The sequence below is a fragment of the Suncus etruscus genome, chromosome 1, assembly GCF_024139225.1.
Source record: "Suncus etruscus isolate mSunEtr1 chromosome 1, mSunEtr1.pri.cur, whole genome shotgun sequence".
Taxonomy (NCBI): domain Eukaryota; kingdom Metazoa; phylum Chordata; class Mammalia; order Eulipotyphla; family Soricidae; genus Suncus; species Suncus etruscus.
In genome coordinates, this window is record NC_064848.1 from 101,418,548 (window position 1) to 101,434,395 (window position 15,848).

Sequence of the window (15,848 nt, forward strand, 5' to 3'; positions counted from 1 at the left end):
GCAATATAAAAAATGCCCTCTGCGCTCCTGTATTCATTGCAGCACTATTTACAATAGCCAGAATCTGGAAACAACCCAGATGCCCAACAACAGATAAGTGGCTAAAGTAACTGTGGTACATATATACAATGGAATACTATGCATTCGTCAGGAAAAATGAAGTCATAAAATTTCCCTATACATGAATGGACATGGAAACTATTACGCTAAGTGAAGTAAGTCAGAGAGAGAGAAATAGACATAGAATAATCTCATTCATCTATGGGTTTTAAGAAAAATAAAAGACATTATTGTAATAATATACATAGACAATAGAGATGAGGGCTGGAAGGACAGGGCCCCAGTATGACACTTAACACAAAGAGCGGTGAGTTCAGTTAGAGAAATAATTACAGTGACATAACAATGGTAATGAGTGAGAGAAATAGAATGCCTGTCTAGAATACTGGCAAGGCGTGGAGAAGAGAGATGGAGTGGGGACACTGGTGGTGGGAATGTTACACTGGTGAAGAGAGGTGTTCTTTTTTATGACTGAAACCCAACTACAAACATGTTTGTAATCATGGTGCTTAAATAAATATATTAATACAAAGAAAACAAATCATATGACCCTTTCAGCATAGTAGGAATGATCCCTGAGCACAGAGCCAGGAGTAAGCCCTGAGCACAGCTGGGCATGGGCTGGGCAGAATGAGGAAGGGAAAGAGGGAGGAAGAGAGGGAAGTTAAGAGGGAGAGAGTAGGGAGGGAGGAAATAAAAGAATAGAGGACACAGGAAATGAAAACACACCCTACTCATGAATTGAGAGGATTAATGATCAATATCTTTAAAATAGAATACCTCCCCAGAGCATTATGCAAATTCAATCCTTATAAAAGATATCTATGTTATTTTTTTTTTTTTTTTTCAAAAAAATAGATCAAGCAGACCTGAAACTCAGATGGAAAAATAAAAAAACCTCACCCAAATAGCCAAAGCAATTCTTGGGAAGAGGGAAGAGGCATCACATTCCCCAACTTCAAACTGTACTACAGAACAGAAATAATTTTAACAATGTAGTACTGGAATAAAAACAGATCCGCATATCAATGGAATTGAGATAAAAATCCAGACACTCTCAGACCAGCTAATCTTCAATAAAGAAGAAAAAGGAAAAAAAAAAAAAAAAAAAAAAGACCAAGGAAAGTATGTATCTTTAAGCACTGCTAGGAAAACAAAGTCAAAACAAAATATGGTAGGGGCCACACAAAGTGATTGCACAACAGGTAGGGCGCATTTTTGCCTTTCATATGAACATCCTGAGTTCAAACCCCAGTATCTCATACAGTTAGCCCAAGCCTGCCAGGATTGATTTCTGAACACAGAGCTAGAAATAACTTCTGAGCACCATGGGGTATGCCCTCAAACAAACAAAAAATGCTAAAGACATATTTTGTTGATAGCACAGCAAGAAGGATGTCTACCTTGCAAGCGGCTGTGTTTGAACACTAATATCCCATATAGTTGGTCCCTACAGCCCACTAGGTCCCTAGAATCACTAGGAGTGACTTCTGAATGCACAGCTAACCAGAAAGCGCTTATCATCCAAAAATCAAAAACCACAATTAAAAAAAAAAAACAAATTGGGTCAAGACTTTAAAATCAGAACTGAATATAAAGTTACATCATAAAGGAAAATGCAGGCAGGATTCTCTGAAGCTAAAGGTGTTGTCAAGGATAAAACTCCACGTCCAAGCAAGAAATATAAACAAATGAAATTGCCTAAAATAAGAAGCTTCTGTACCTCAAATAAAATGAATACCAAAATACAAAGACAGCCAACAGACTGGGAAAAATTATTTGTCCACTAATTATCTGGTAAGAGGTTGATATAAAAGATATATAAGGCAATGATAGAACATTACAAGAAAATAACATCCAACCCCAGAACAGAATTATTCTCACAGAAGAAATATAAATGGCCAAAAGGTCCCCAAAGCAAAGCCAAGAGTGACTCAAAAACAAAAGCTATGGAGGGGGTGGAGCAATAGCACAGCAGGTGGGCATTTGCTTTGCACACAGCTGACCCAGTTTGATCCCTGGCATCCCATTGTCCTCCCAGCCTGGCAGCAGCAATTTCTGAGCATAGAACTGCTGCCAGGTGTGGCCCCAAAATAAACAAGTAATAATAATAATAATAATAATAATAATAAAAAGTAGTAATCGCAACACCTCTAATTTTTCTTTCTTCTGACCATTAGTCAACTGGTTATTAATGGCCAGTTGTTAGCCTCAATATTTTCTGAGAATTAAATTAGGCAAAGTAATATAAAATGTTATCTTTCTACTAACCATCCTATAAAACATCATTTTCAGGATATATTTCCATGATGTTCACTGAAGGCACTGACTAGAAGAAGGTCACAATTTATTGAAAAAATGCTAGTTGTTTTTTCCTTTGTTTTTGGTTTTTCGGTCACACCTGGCAGCCGGCAGCACTCGGGTTACTCCTGGCTCTACCTCAGAAATGGCAGCTCAGGGGACCATATGAGATGCTGGGATTCGAACCACCATCCTTCTGCATGCAAAGAAAATGCCCTACCTCGACGCTATCACAATGCAGTCCATAGAGATTATTTTTTAATGTGTTTCCATTTGATTTTTTTTAACTTTATACAGGATATACCTTGCAGCATTCAGAGGCTACTCCTGGCTCTGTGTTCCTTCCAAGTCACAGGCAATATAGGAATTAGATTGGGGGCAGTCACATTTAAAAAATTTTATCCCTATATTATCTGTCCTGTTCAGTTTAAGATTCTATCAAAAAGAAGCATATATCACTTAAAAATTATTAAGTTGTAAACCACAAATCACAAGTTAATTCAGTTTTAGAACTACCAGGGGTCCTCAAACTTTTTAAACAGGGGGCCAGTTCACTGTCCCTCAGACCATTGGAGGGTCTGACTATAGTAAAAACAAAACTTATGAACAAATTCTTATGCATACTGCATATATCTTATTTTGCAATGAAGAAACAAAACAGATACAAATACAATATGTCGCCCGTGGGCCATAGTTTGAGGACCACTGATCCCTAAATAATTACACTTACAGTTTCAAGATCTTCATATTTCTGCAAGCAACATTCACAGTATCCCTTTTTCTTCTTCTCTTTCACTTGAAGCTGAACTGGGATTCCACTGCATTTTTCACCATCTGCTCTGATTCTGATAGAAATATGTGGTAAAGCAATTAATTGTTGAACATACGAAGAAATTTGATCCTTAACCATTAAACAATTTGATATAATATGCATAAACAATTTGGAAACAACCAATATGCTCTTCAACAGATGAATGGCTAAAGAAACTATGGTATAATATCATACAGCCGTCAGAAGAGATGAAGTCATGAAACTTTCCTATATATGGATGTACATGGAATCTCTTATGCTGAGTGAAATAAGTCAGAGGGAGAGAGAGACACAGAATAGTATCACTCATCCTTGGGTTTTAAGAAAAATAAAAGACATTTTTGTAATAATTATCAGAGACAGTAGAGAAGAGGGCTGGAAGGTCCAGCTAACGATATAGGAAGCTCACCACAAAGAGTGATGAGTGCAGTTAGAGAAATAACTACACTGACAACTAACATAACAATGTGAATGAGGAAAATAGAAAGCCTGTCTGATATACAGGCAGGGGGAGGGGGTGGGGTAAGGAGGTGGGAGATTTGGGGCATTGGTGATGGGAATGTTGCACTGGTGAAGGAGAGGTGTTCTTTATATGACTGAAACGCAGTGACTATCATGCTGTAATCAAATTGTAAAATAAAGATATTTTAAAAAATTGAACAGTACAGGAGAGCTAAATTATTGCTTTTTTAGAAATATACAGTATGGACAAAGGTCACTAAAATTTTTTTTAAATAGAAAAACAAAAACAAAACAAAAAAATGTCAATTGTCTTTGATCATTACTTTTTTTGTTTGGGGGCCGGAGAGATAGCAGAGATAGGGCGTTTGCCTGGCATGCAGAAGGACAGTGGTTCGAATCCCGGCATCCCATTATAGTCCCCGGAGCCTGCCAGGAGTGATTCCTGAGCATAGAGCCAGGAGTAACCCCTGAGCACTGCTGGGTGTGACCCAAAAAAAAAAAAACTTTTTTTTGTTTGGGGGCAACACTCAGCAGTGCTCAGGGCTTAATCATGGTGGGGTTGAAGGACCATCTGGGATGCCTGGATCATATCTGAGTTAGCCATGTGCAAGGCAAACACTCTACATACTGTAGCATCACTCCAGCCCTTAATCATTACTTTTGAAGAAATTAAAAGGCAAACCAAAAATATAAGTATCACTTAAGAGAAACAACAAACAGCTTGTGTGTTTGTTTCCTTTGGGGGGGGTTTGGACACACCCAGTGGTGCTCAGGGGTTATTCTTGGCACTGCACTCAGAAATCACTCCTGGCAGACTTGGGAACCATATGGGATGCTGGGAATCAAACCCAGTTCAGCCGTTGCAAGGCAAACGACCTACCTGCTGTGTTACTGCTCTGGCCCCACAAACATTTTATTTACTTTTTTTGTTTGTTTTGCTTTTTTGGGATCACACCTGGCAACGCTCAGGGGTTACTCCTGGGCTCTACACTCAGAAATCGCTCCTGGCAGGTTCGTTAGCATTCTTCTGCATGCAAGGCAAACATCCTACCTCCATGCTGTATCTCCGGGCCCATTTACAAATATTTTCAAGCCCAACTGCCCTACAGTCTAAATGTGATACACTTAAAGAGAGATTTAGAGTTAATCCTAGCAAATGGATATTAAAAAGATATATAAGACCAGAGAGAAAGTAAAGGTGGGCTAAGGCCTATGATTTGACTTGCATGTAGGCCTTTGTAAAGCTGATATTAAATGCCATACAAGTACCCAGAACATCATTGGATACAGCATTGGAGAACCCCCCCAGTACCACATGTTGGCTCGAATAGTCCCCCCCCATCAGCAGTCAGAACAGTGTACTATCCTTGGGTCCTGCAGTGAATAACTGACTCAGATGGTCAATTATTTCCATGAGGCCTTCTGGGTCTCCAGAACTTACCACTTGGGAGAGAGAACCAAAATACTGACTAAAAAACACACCAGGCACGTTAATAAATAACCTTTAAAAACAAACAACAAACAACTAAAAGGATGAAAAATAACTTGAGGATTAGACTAACCTTAATTTAACCTGAGTTTGCTTTTGGGAACTAGATGATTTATCTACATCAAATGGGCTGGCAGGCTTCTGAATAGAGTAATTGATAATAGGCATATTGGCAAGCTGAAGATAAAATGGCCTGTAAAGTCTGAAAGAGTAAAAAAAATATGATGTATTTTAAATCTTTCACCTCAAAATCATTTAATTCATCTGAAATCTTGAAGCATAGAAAGAATTATCCTTCCCAATGTGTAGATCCATTTTTAAAGCAAATTTAAATTATAATATACACATAAAATTCACTATCTTTATCATTTTAAGCACATTCATAATATTTTGTAAGCATTAACAACATTCAACTCCAAAACACTTTTCAACCTAACATATATACCAATTAAACAGTAACCCACTATTCTCCCTATTCCACTGGCTCATATCTATTACCATCCACTTTTTCTGATGACTCCAATCAAGCTAGGTATCTCTAAAGGGAAGCATGCAATAAATTCCCTCTTAAATCACTAAGCATAATGTTCCTCAAAGCTCATCTAAGTAACGAGGACAAATTAAATTTCCCCTTTAAGGTTGGATGATAGTGTATTGTATATGTCTCATTAAACATTCATCTGTTATTGGATATATGGCTATTCTTCTGCCCCTTGATTATACTGAGAAGTCCCACTCTAAAGGATATGAGGTGGTAATTTGGTTTTATTTTGGATTTCTCTTATGATCAGTGATGTCTGACATATTTTCATATGCTATTTGGCAATTGCATACCTTAGAGAAATGACAATTTGGTGTTCTGCCTATTTTTTAATCAGGTGAATGGTTTTCCTTGAATTCTTAATTAAATATAAAATGTTCAAGTATTTGTTTCTTCAAGTTGGTACCTTTCACTTCCATGTTATTTGATACACAGAAATACCTAATTCTGATATAGAGTAAAATTACTCTTATCTTTGTTGCTTGTGTTTTTGGTGTCACAGCTAAGAAATTACTACCAAATGCAATGTCTGTCATAAAGCTTTTTACAAGCTCCTTCCAATAAAAGTTTTATTATAATTTTAATAATGATCAACTTTATTCTTTTGTTATAAAAAACTTTTTTTTTTTTGGTTTTTGGGCCACACCCAGTAACGCTCAGGGGTTACTCCTGGCTATGTGCTCAGAAGTTGCTCCTGGCTTGGGGGACCATATGGGACACCGGGGGATCTAACCGCAGTCCGTCCAAGGCTAGCGCAGGCAAGGCAGGCACCTTACCTTTAGTGCCACTGCCCGGTCCCATAAAAAACTATTTTTGCATAGTTTTCTCAATACTATTTGTTGGGGAAAAAAACACCCCTTTGCCACTGAATAAGGATTTGTCATTCTTGTCAAATATAGTTTTACCATACACGTAAAGATTCATTTCAAGGGGACCGTAGAGATAGCATACAGAAGGATGGTGGTTCGAATCCTGGCATCCCATATGGTTCCCTGAGCCTGCCAGGAGTGATTTCTGAGCGTAGAGCCAGGAGTAACCCGAGTGCTGCCGTGTGTGACCCAAAACCCCTACCCCCACCCCCAAAAAAAGGATTCATTTCCAGATATCTGGTTCCACTGGTCTGAAGAACTTGCTTTATTTCATTACCCAAGTGTTTAAATTATTGTAGTTTTATAGAAAGTTTGTAAATCAGAAAGCAATGACACCCTAATCAGCCTTCCAATCCATTAAGATGGGATCTCACCTACACCAAATTTTGAATTTCTACCTCCCACAACAACAGTTAATATTTAAAAAAAAAAAGTAAGTATCACTTCAGTGAATACCAAGAGATACTCACAGATTTACATAACTTTAGGCTAGAGAGGAGCTTAATGGGTTGAGCTTGCAATAGGGAGGTTTGACACTGCTAAGTGTGGTCCAAAAACCAATATAAATACTTAATCAAAAGTCAAAAGAAAACAATGTAATCTCCTAAATTACTAAGCCAAATTTTAATTTGCTAAGATTATCCATAAAACATCAGTGTGAAATACCTAAAGGATAAGTTATCTAATAATTACTCAAAAGTAGATTATACTAAAACTAAATTCAATCCTCAAAAATAATCTGTTCTTCATATATATATATATATATATATATGTGTGTGTTTTTTGGGCCACATCTGGTGATGCTCAGGGTTTACTCCTGGCTATGTGCTCTCAGAAATCGCTCCTGGCTTGGGGGACTATATGGAACGCCAGGGATCGAACTGCGGTCCATCCTGGGTCAGCCACGTGCAAGGCAAACGCCCTACTGCTGTGCCACCGCTCCACCCCCTATATAAAGTTTTAATAGATCAGTATTATGGAAGTATAAAGGAAGCCTATATTTCCCCCTCAACACTTTAAGTCATCCAAAATAAAATTAAATACTTACTGGCTCACGTCTTCCACCTTTACAAAAGGTTTCTTCAGTCTACCTGCTTGAGATCATAAATCACAGTATTAGAAACTTACAAATCCACTAACTGTTCTAAAAATAACAACAAGAAAACTAAAGTACTTTGGAAAAAAACAAAATCCTACCAAAACCAACATTTATCAAATAGTCAAAGGATTATTAGGGATATTTATATAATTTCAATGCCCATGGGAACCCTTATTTTAATTATCTGAGAACATCTGTGCTTATCATTTCAAAATTAGAGTAGCAATTACAATCTGTTTTAATGTGCTACTAGAGCAAGATCATCACTATTTCATTAATAAAATCATTCTGTTGAGCTGAACAGAGAGTACTACAGTACGGAAGACACTTGCCTTGCACAGAGCTGGCTCAGGTTCAATCTCCTGGCATCCAAGCCAATAGGACGGACCCTATATGGATAGCCAAGAGCAAGCCCTGAATATTGGCTGGGTATGGTCACAAAACAAAAATAAAAATAAGCAAAAAAATATACACCGGTGAAGGGGGGGTGCTCTTTACATGACTGTAATCATACAACTATAATCATGTTTGTAATCACGGTGTTTAAATAAAGATAAAAAATAAAAAATAAAACCCAAAAAAAAAAAAAAAAAAAAAAAAAAAAAAAAAAAATTCAGGGGAGGTACCAGGAAAACAGCTTAAAGAGGAGAGAATGCAAAGCCTTGAGCCAGATTCCCAAGCTCTTCCTGGAATGACCCTGAGTGACATCACTCATGACTGCTCTGAGCTTAGAGTATTAGGCCCTGTATTAGTAGGGCATGTATCCATAGGAGTGGTACCTGGTTCCCAAACACTTACTGCTAAACCAGCCCCTAAAAACAAAAATTTCTGAGAACTAAGGTTTCAAATGAAATCAGTTTTTCTTTATAATCTACTAATGATTTTTAAAAATACAATTATTCTGAGAAGAGATCCAGAGGCTTTTCACCAGACTGCCCACAAGCATTCGTGTTTCTATAAACAGCTAAGAGTTACTGAATTAGATATTTAAAAGCATCATTTACATGATCTTTTACAATATTTCTATTTTTTTTTATTACCTCAAAGTGAACCCAAAGCACATTCAAAAATATCAAAATACTTACTTCTTTGCTTTCTGTGTGCCAACACCTACTCTATTTCCCTAAAAATAAATAAAAAAGAAGATAAAGTGAAAAATTCTGGGGTTTGATTAGCACAATTGAACAAAATAGCAACTGCAAGTGCTCAGTATCTGAAAGATAAAGAAATCATACATGGAATATACTTTACAAAAGAAAGATAATTGGCATTTTTGGAAGGGAAAAAGGAAATATTTCACTTTTAAAATTCAACTCAGATGGGCCCGGAGAGATAGCACAGCGGCGTTTGCCTTGCAAGCAGCCGATCTAGGACCAAAGGTGGTTGGTTCAAATCCCGGTGTCCCATATGGTCCCCCGTGCCTGCCAGGAGCTATTTCTGAGCAGACAGCCAGGAGTAACCCCTGAGCACTGCCGGGTGTGGCCCAAAAACCAAAAAAAAAAAAAAAAAAAAAAATCAACTCAGACAGCATTAAGGGCCCTTTTGAAGGAGAGGGCAACCCCCCAGTCCCTGTTGGCTGCACACACAGACCTGCCCTAAAATTAAAATGTCTCTACTTCAATATCCAATCTTACTGCTTTTCCACAAATCTCTGCAGATTCCTAGCCATCAACAAACTCCAAGTATGCTGTTTTGGCTAACATATTCCATATCCAGTAATGGTTTGGAGTCAGTCAGCCCCCCAAAAAGTTTCTTTACTTCCAAAAATCCCAACAGCCATCATGCCCATGAGCCATGATCCAGAGCTTTCTGTCATGTCTGCTCAAGCAGCCAATGCAATAGACTCTCAAGAGGCACAACTAGCAGGACAGACATATTTGTCTCACAGCTGATCGCACTGGGACTTTTTGGAGGGTCCCCAGGAACTATCACCATATGAGCTCATTTGCCCAGTTCCACATATCCTTAAAGTCGTGGGACACATGGTCACATAGGAATATACCAAACTAGATGTGAAATTTTTTTTTTTTTGCTTTTTGGGCCACACCCGGTGATGCTCAGGGGTTACTCCTGGCAAATCGCTCAAAAACCGCTTCAGGCTTGGGGGACAACATATGGATGCTGGGAGATCAAACTGCAGTCTGTCCTAGGCTAGCACGGGCAAGGCAAATGCCTAACTGCTTGCACCACCGCTCCGGCCCCTAGAAGTGAAATTATTACAGAAGCAACATAAGCTCAGCAAACAAAACCTATAACAGAATGCTCAACTTAACAATATGCTGCTTAGCTGACTATCAGACAATGACATAAGGACCCATTGAGAGATCTGGCAATTTTCTGTTAATGAAGTTATTTTTTTCAATATAAAAATAAGTTAACTCATGAAATTAAAGATAGCAATGATTATTCAAGATCTAAATCTCTGAACCAGAGCGATTGTATAGTAAGTAGATAGGGGGTTTGCCTTGCACAAGACCAATCCTGGATCAATCCCTGTCACCCATATAGTCCTTAGTCAGGAATAATACATAAAAACCAGCAGTAACCCCTGAGTTTCACTGTGTATGGCTCAGAAATCCAAAAATAAAAAGTAGAGTTTTTTATATACAAAGTGGTAGGATATATGACATCAGTAAAAAGGTTCAACTAGGGGCCGGAGAGATAACATGGGAGGAAAGGCATTTGCCTTGCATGCAGGTCAGTGGTTCGAATCCCGGCATCCCATATGGTCCCCCAAGCCTGCCAGGAGCGATTTCTGAGCGTAGAGACAGGAGTAACCCCTAAGCATTGCCGGTTGTGACCCAAAAACCAAAAACCAAAAAAAAAAAAAAAAAAGCTCAATTAAAACTAGTTTATAGTCATGTTTTATTTTTTTTAAGTCTCTACTCATCAAAACCTCCACAAAAAAACTGCAAATAGCTAAAAAAAAAAAAAAAACTTATTATAGTCTGTCAATGCTAATCAAAATGAAATATATCCAAGGTGATAAAAAAAATCTGATTACAACAAAAACTCTGGAAAAAATAAGCAACTTTCTAAGAACCAAATATAGCATAAATGTGGATCCAAGTTAAAAAGAAACAAAAAAAAAAAACCTCATAAAGGTGACCTATTTGTGTAAGAGTGAACAAACATCCCATTCCTCATTTCTCCTTTGTCCCTTTCTCTCCCAACCTCCCTACCCCACCCACCCCGTTTTTTTGGACACACTCAGTTGATATTCAGGAATCACTTCTGGAAGGCTCAGAAATATGGGATACCAGAGATGAAACCTGGATCAGCCACGTGCGAGGTAAGCACCCTCCCTCTTGCTATGCTGTGACTCTAGCCCTGTAATTCTTTTCTCCCTCTCCAGTTTTGTGGCAACATCTGAAGGTATCAAGGATTGAGCACAGCTTGGGCAAAGTGCAAGGCAAGCACATATGCACTGTACAATCCCTCTATACCTTTTCTTAGGTGTCAGTTTCTGTGAGGTAAATATTATACCAATACCATAGCAGACATACAAAAAGGAAAACTACAATGGCTGCCTAGAGAGGACAGTAGGATGGTTTTGTCAAAAATAACAATCTTCCGGGCCCGGGGAGATAGCACAGCGGTGTTTGCCTTGCAAGCAGCCAATCCAGGACCTAAGGTGGTTGGTTCAAATCCCAGTGTCCCATATAGTCCCCCGTGCCTGCCAGGAGCTATTTCTGAGCAGACAGTCAGGAGTAACCCCTGACCATCGCCGGATGTGGCCCAAAAACCAAAAACAAAAAAACCAAAGCACTATACAGATTCAAAGCAATCTGTATACAAATACACATGGTATTCTTTACCATTGAAAGTAGTTGAAAAATGTTCTTTGTGTTCTAAAATGAGACATTACTTAGGAACTTTGCTTACAGCTAAGTAATTGTACTGTTTTTCCTCATAATGTATATGCTATAGCAACTATACCAACATCCAAGAAAAAATTTTCACCCATGAGCAAATTCTAAGATGTGAAAGCAATAATCAAGTAAAAAATAAATATATAAAGGTGGACCCTAGAAGATATTTTCAGCTAAAGAAACAAACCAAGTTTGGTCATTATTCCTATGAAAATTAATGAAAATAACATACCACATCTCTAACAGAAGTGCTTGATTTTTTGAGTATGTATAAGTCTTTTTTCTTTTGTTCAATGTAGTATCTAATGTCTATTAAAAAGAAAGTTTAAGATTAATAGTTTTACCTTTGTAAACATTATTTTTTCTTATAATTGACATTAAAATTTTGAAATACCTTTTATAAATGTCTTTATAAAGAATTCTATGTAAAAGTTGGAATACAAGAAACGAATACTTTAACACGTGTCAGAAAAACGATCATAAAATTCTTACCGTCAACATGAAGTACTTTTACTCCCCATGATAAGGCATTTGATAGTATACTATTTGAAGGAATAAAATCCTATTAAAGAAAAAAGACAAATAACTTGCATAGGTTTGCTAGGAAAATGCTGTTTTTAATTTTAGATAAGTTAAATTAAAACTTCATGACTGAACTGGTTATTCAGAACAGATTCTGAGTAAATAGGTCAACTCTCTAAAGACTATAACATCAAAAACTAGCCCCATATTTTTGACAACTGAATGCATGCTGTGTCCAAAAGTTACTAGTTTTAGGACATCATTTACTTTAAAAATACAAAAAGTCACAAATTTCAAGAATCTACAACAGTATTTTACAAGGCCACAAGATGGAGACATTTCCTCATGAAAAGTAGACAATTATTCAAACAAAGTATAGGAGGGTACATTTTGTTAAAAATGTGAAACTTCAAGAGTATTTATTTCCAACTAAAGTTTTTAATGCCAGAATATAAAAACTGAGTTCATTCCTACTTACATGGTCCTTGATAGCCTTTTCAACTAATAATTTTCCTCTGCTCAAATACATCTAAAAAAGATAAGTGAAAAGTTACCATATATTGCCTCAAAGTTAAAAGAGAAAATCTACTAGTTGGGTCAACAAATAAAATTTAATATAAACAGCATTTAAAAAGTGATTTCTTAAAGACATCTTACTTTATAGTTTTTCTTTATGTGTAGAACTAAACTGATTAAGATTAAAGGTCATGGGCCTGGAGAGATAGCACAGCGGCGTTTGCCTTGCAAGCAGCCGATCCAGGACCAAAGGTGGTTGGTTCGAATCCCGGTGTCCCATATGGTCCCCCGTGCCTGCCAGGAGCTATTTCTGAGCAGACAGCCAGGAGTAACCCCTGAGCACCGCCGGGTGTGGCCCAAAAACCAAAAACCAAAAAAAGATTCAAGGTCATTTTTATTTTTGTACCACACTAGGTTCTGCTCAGGGCTATTTCCTGTGTGTGGGGTGAGATGAATGAATAGATGAAGATGACAATGATAATATGCAGTGCCAGAGATTCTTCTTGTGTTCTCACATGCCTGTGTTCTGTTGTTAAGCTATCTTTCTGGATTCTCAAGATCATAAATTATATTGAACTTTAAAATCTATTCAACCTTAAAAATGAGTTAGGTGAAGCTGGAGCGTAGTGCAAGCGGTAGGGCGTTTGCCTTGCATGCACTGACCTAGGACAGACCATGGTTCGATCCCCTGTGTCCCATAAGGTCCTGAGCGATTTCTGAACACATAGCCAGGAGTAACCACTGAGCGTCACAGGGTGTGCCACCACTACCACCACCCCCCAAAAAAATAAGAGGTTTCTCTGAAATCCATTTAAAAATCTTAAACTCATATTTTAGCATCTCATTAAACTGAAAAAATGTAAATAGTGAGTTAAATATTCTATAAAATTTTACGTGAACATCTCATCTTAAAAACACAACTCTAGGGGACTGAGAGATAGCACAGTGGTAGGGCATTTGCCTTGCATGTGGCCAACCCATAAGGACTCTGGTTTGATTCCCAGCATCCGACATGATCCAGGACCAAAGGTGGTTGATTCGAATCCCGGTGTCCCATATGGTCCCCCGGTGCCTGCCAGGAGCTATTTCTGAGCAGACAGCCAGGAGTGACCCTTGAGCAATGCCGGGTGTGGCCCAAAAAAAAAAAAAAAAAGGAAGTAGAATGGAAGGAATAGGCCTGTAATCCTAGACAGGAATTGGCAAACATAAAGGGCCAGATAGCATAAAGTTTATATTCTGCTGTTCAAATAGTAGCCTGCAACTACCACTTTTGCCTTTTATCACACTTGAAAACAAGCAATCAATATTTAAAAGAAAAACAAAACATGGCATTGTTCCATAATTTTATGCAAAATAAAATGATTACATACATTTCCACTTATTTACTAAATATTCTTTTGTCTCTTTCATAATCTGAAAAAAGGAAATTATATTCAGTCTGAAAACATACAAAATTAACAGGTGACAAGATAGACTTGATTTTAGGTTATTATTTCTTAATCTTGTGGTTGAAAACAAGCAACAAAAGAATTTCATTTATTCTTTAAAACAATCTGGGAACTAAATAGTCCAGTGGGTATGTGCTTGCATTGAGTGTCCTACCTGGGTTTGGTCCCTGGCACCCTATCTGGTCCCTTGAGGCCCACCATAAATGATGCTAAGCTAGGAACCAGGAGAAAGCCTGGAATTCAGCTGGGCATGGCACCAAAAAAAAAAAAAAGCCCACAAGATAAAATAGTGATAATAAAATTTAAATACCATAATATATTTATATTATAGGGTTATGGTGCTTTTCTTATACGTAGCAGACCCTGGGTGTAGATAGCAGATTCAATCTGCAGGACCACAAGTTTACAGAGTAACTACAGAGCACTGCTAGGCATAGCATAAAAAGTAAAGGGAAATGGAAAAATTAAAACACCCAAAACATAATGACCTGTTACTTTTAGTTTTACTTTGAAAACAAAACAAAATACATCTGACAAATCTGAATATACTGCACAAGAACTATAAAAGAAAATTTCACTTTTTGTTTTGTCTCTGGGCCACAGCTGGCAATGCTTAGGAATACTCTTTTCTGTTTGTTTTTTTTGTTACACCATTGATGCTTAGGGGTTACTCCTGGCTATGCACTCAGAAATCACTCCTGGCTTGGGGACCATATGGGACGCCTGGGGATTGAACAACGGTTCGCCCTAGGCCAGCTGCATGCAAGGCAAACACCCTTCCACTGTGCCACCGCTCTGACCCTTCAGGCTTTACTCCCCCCCCCCCAAATATAACACCTCTATATAACAATCTTAATGACTAAAAACTACATATATGCATATATTGTTCTATTCAAGTGAATTCTGACTGCTAGTCCACCCTTGAAAAATCAACACAAACCAAACTTTTATTAAAAGACTTACTGAATCTGGAGATTTGAATGAACTTCCATCATGGCTAGGATGAGGTGAAGTTGCTTCTGCAGTATATACAGACTCTGGACTTGGTACAGGAGAAATTCGTCCCAAACTTTGTGCAAATTTAGCTTCCTTTTTATTTGAAATCAGATAACTAATATCTTTGCTGAGAAATTCTTCAACTTTCTATAAGGAAAAGAAAGAATTTAAGAAAAAACTTGGGGACAATGTAAAATGTCATAATTTTGATGCTTTGTAAAACAGTGGGGTTTTTTGTGTTTGTTTTTTGCTTTTTAAGTCATACCAAAGGTTATTCCTGGCTCTGAATTCAAGTATTACTCTTGGCAGGCTAAGGGGATCATAGAGGATATCAGAGGGGTTTAACATGGGATAGTACATGCTGTACTATTATTGCTCTGGCCTGGGCATATTTTCTGACTAAGTTCCCTAAAAGTATAATGGAGTAAAGAAGGTAACAGCAAGCAGCATAAACTAGCTACTAATTTAAAACTTTATATATCTTAACCAATACAACAATAACTATTAATAATAACTATTAACAACTAATGCTATTACAAATAAGCCCATTTTAGAGAATACAGCAGAAGTGACTTCCTTATGGTTACTAGTAGTAACAAAATGTGAACACAGGTATTCTGATTAAAATATATGTTTTTAACCAGTATTAGCCAATAGAACTTTACTGCAGTGATAGAAATGCTATTTATGGCATTTATTATGGCAATAACTCAATACAAATAGTTACTGAGTACTTACAAATATATTTAGAATATCAAATAATTTTTAAATTTTCTTCAAATTTAAATAGAGACATGCTAGCTAGCAAGTTTCATATTGAAGACAATTCTCAAAACTGTAAAATATCCTCCTTTAAGAAAAA

The 15,848-nt window shown here is 37.4% G+C and overlaps 1 protein-coding gene across 1 annotated transcript in view; it reads right to left on the minus strand.

The window, feature by feature from the left end:
* Positions 1–15,848, minus strand: part of DBF4 (DBF4 zinc finger) — a 29,591-nt gene that overhangs the window by 6,005 nt on the left and 7,738 nt on the right. Inside the window, exons 3-10 of the mRNA XM_049769263.1 lie at positions 14,954–15,133; positions 12,505–12,555; positions 11,997–12,066; positions 11,737–11,813; positions 8,719–8,755; positions 7,582–7,627; positions 5,197–5,325; positions 3,092–3,206 (exon numbers count right to left, since the gene is read on the minus strand). Of these exons, the coding sequence (XP_049625220.1) occupies positions 3,092–3,206; positions 5,197–5,325; positions 7,582–7,627; positions 8,719–8,755; positions 11,737–11,813; positions 11,997–12,066; positions 12,505–12,555; positions 14,954–15,133 (705 nt within the window). The remainder of the gene's footprint in view (positions 1–3,091; positions 3,207–5,196; positions 5,326–7,581; positions 7,628–8,718; positions 8,756–11,736; positions 11,814–11,996; positions 12,067–12,504; positions 12,556–14,953; positions 15,134–15,848) is intronic.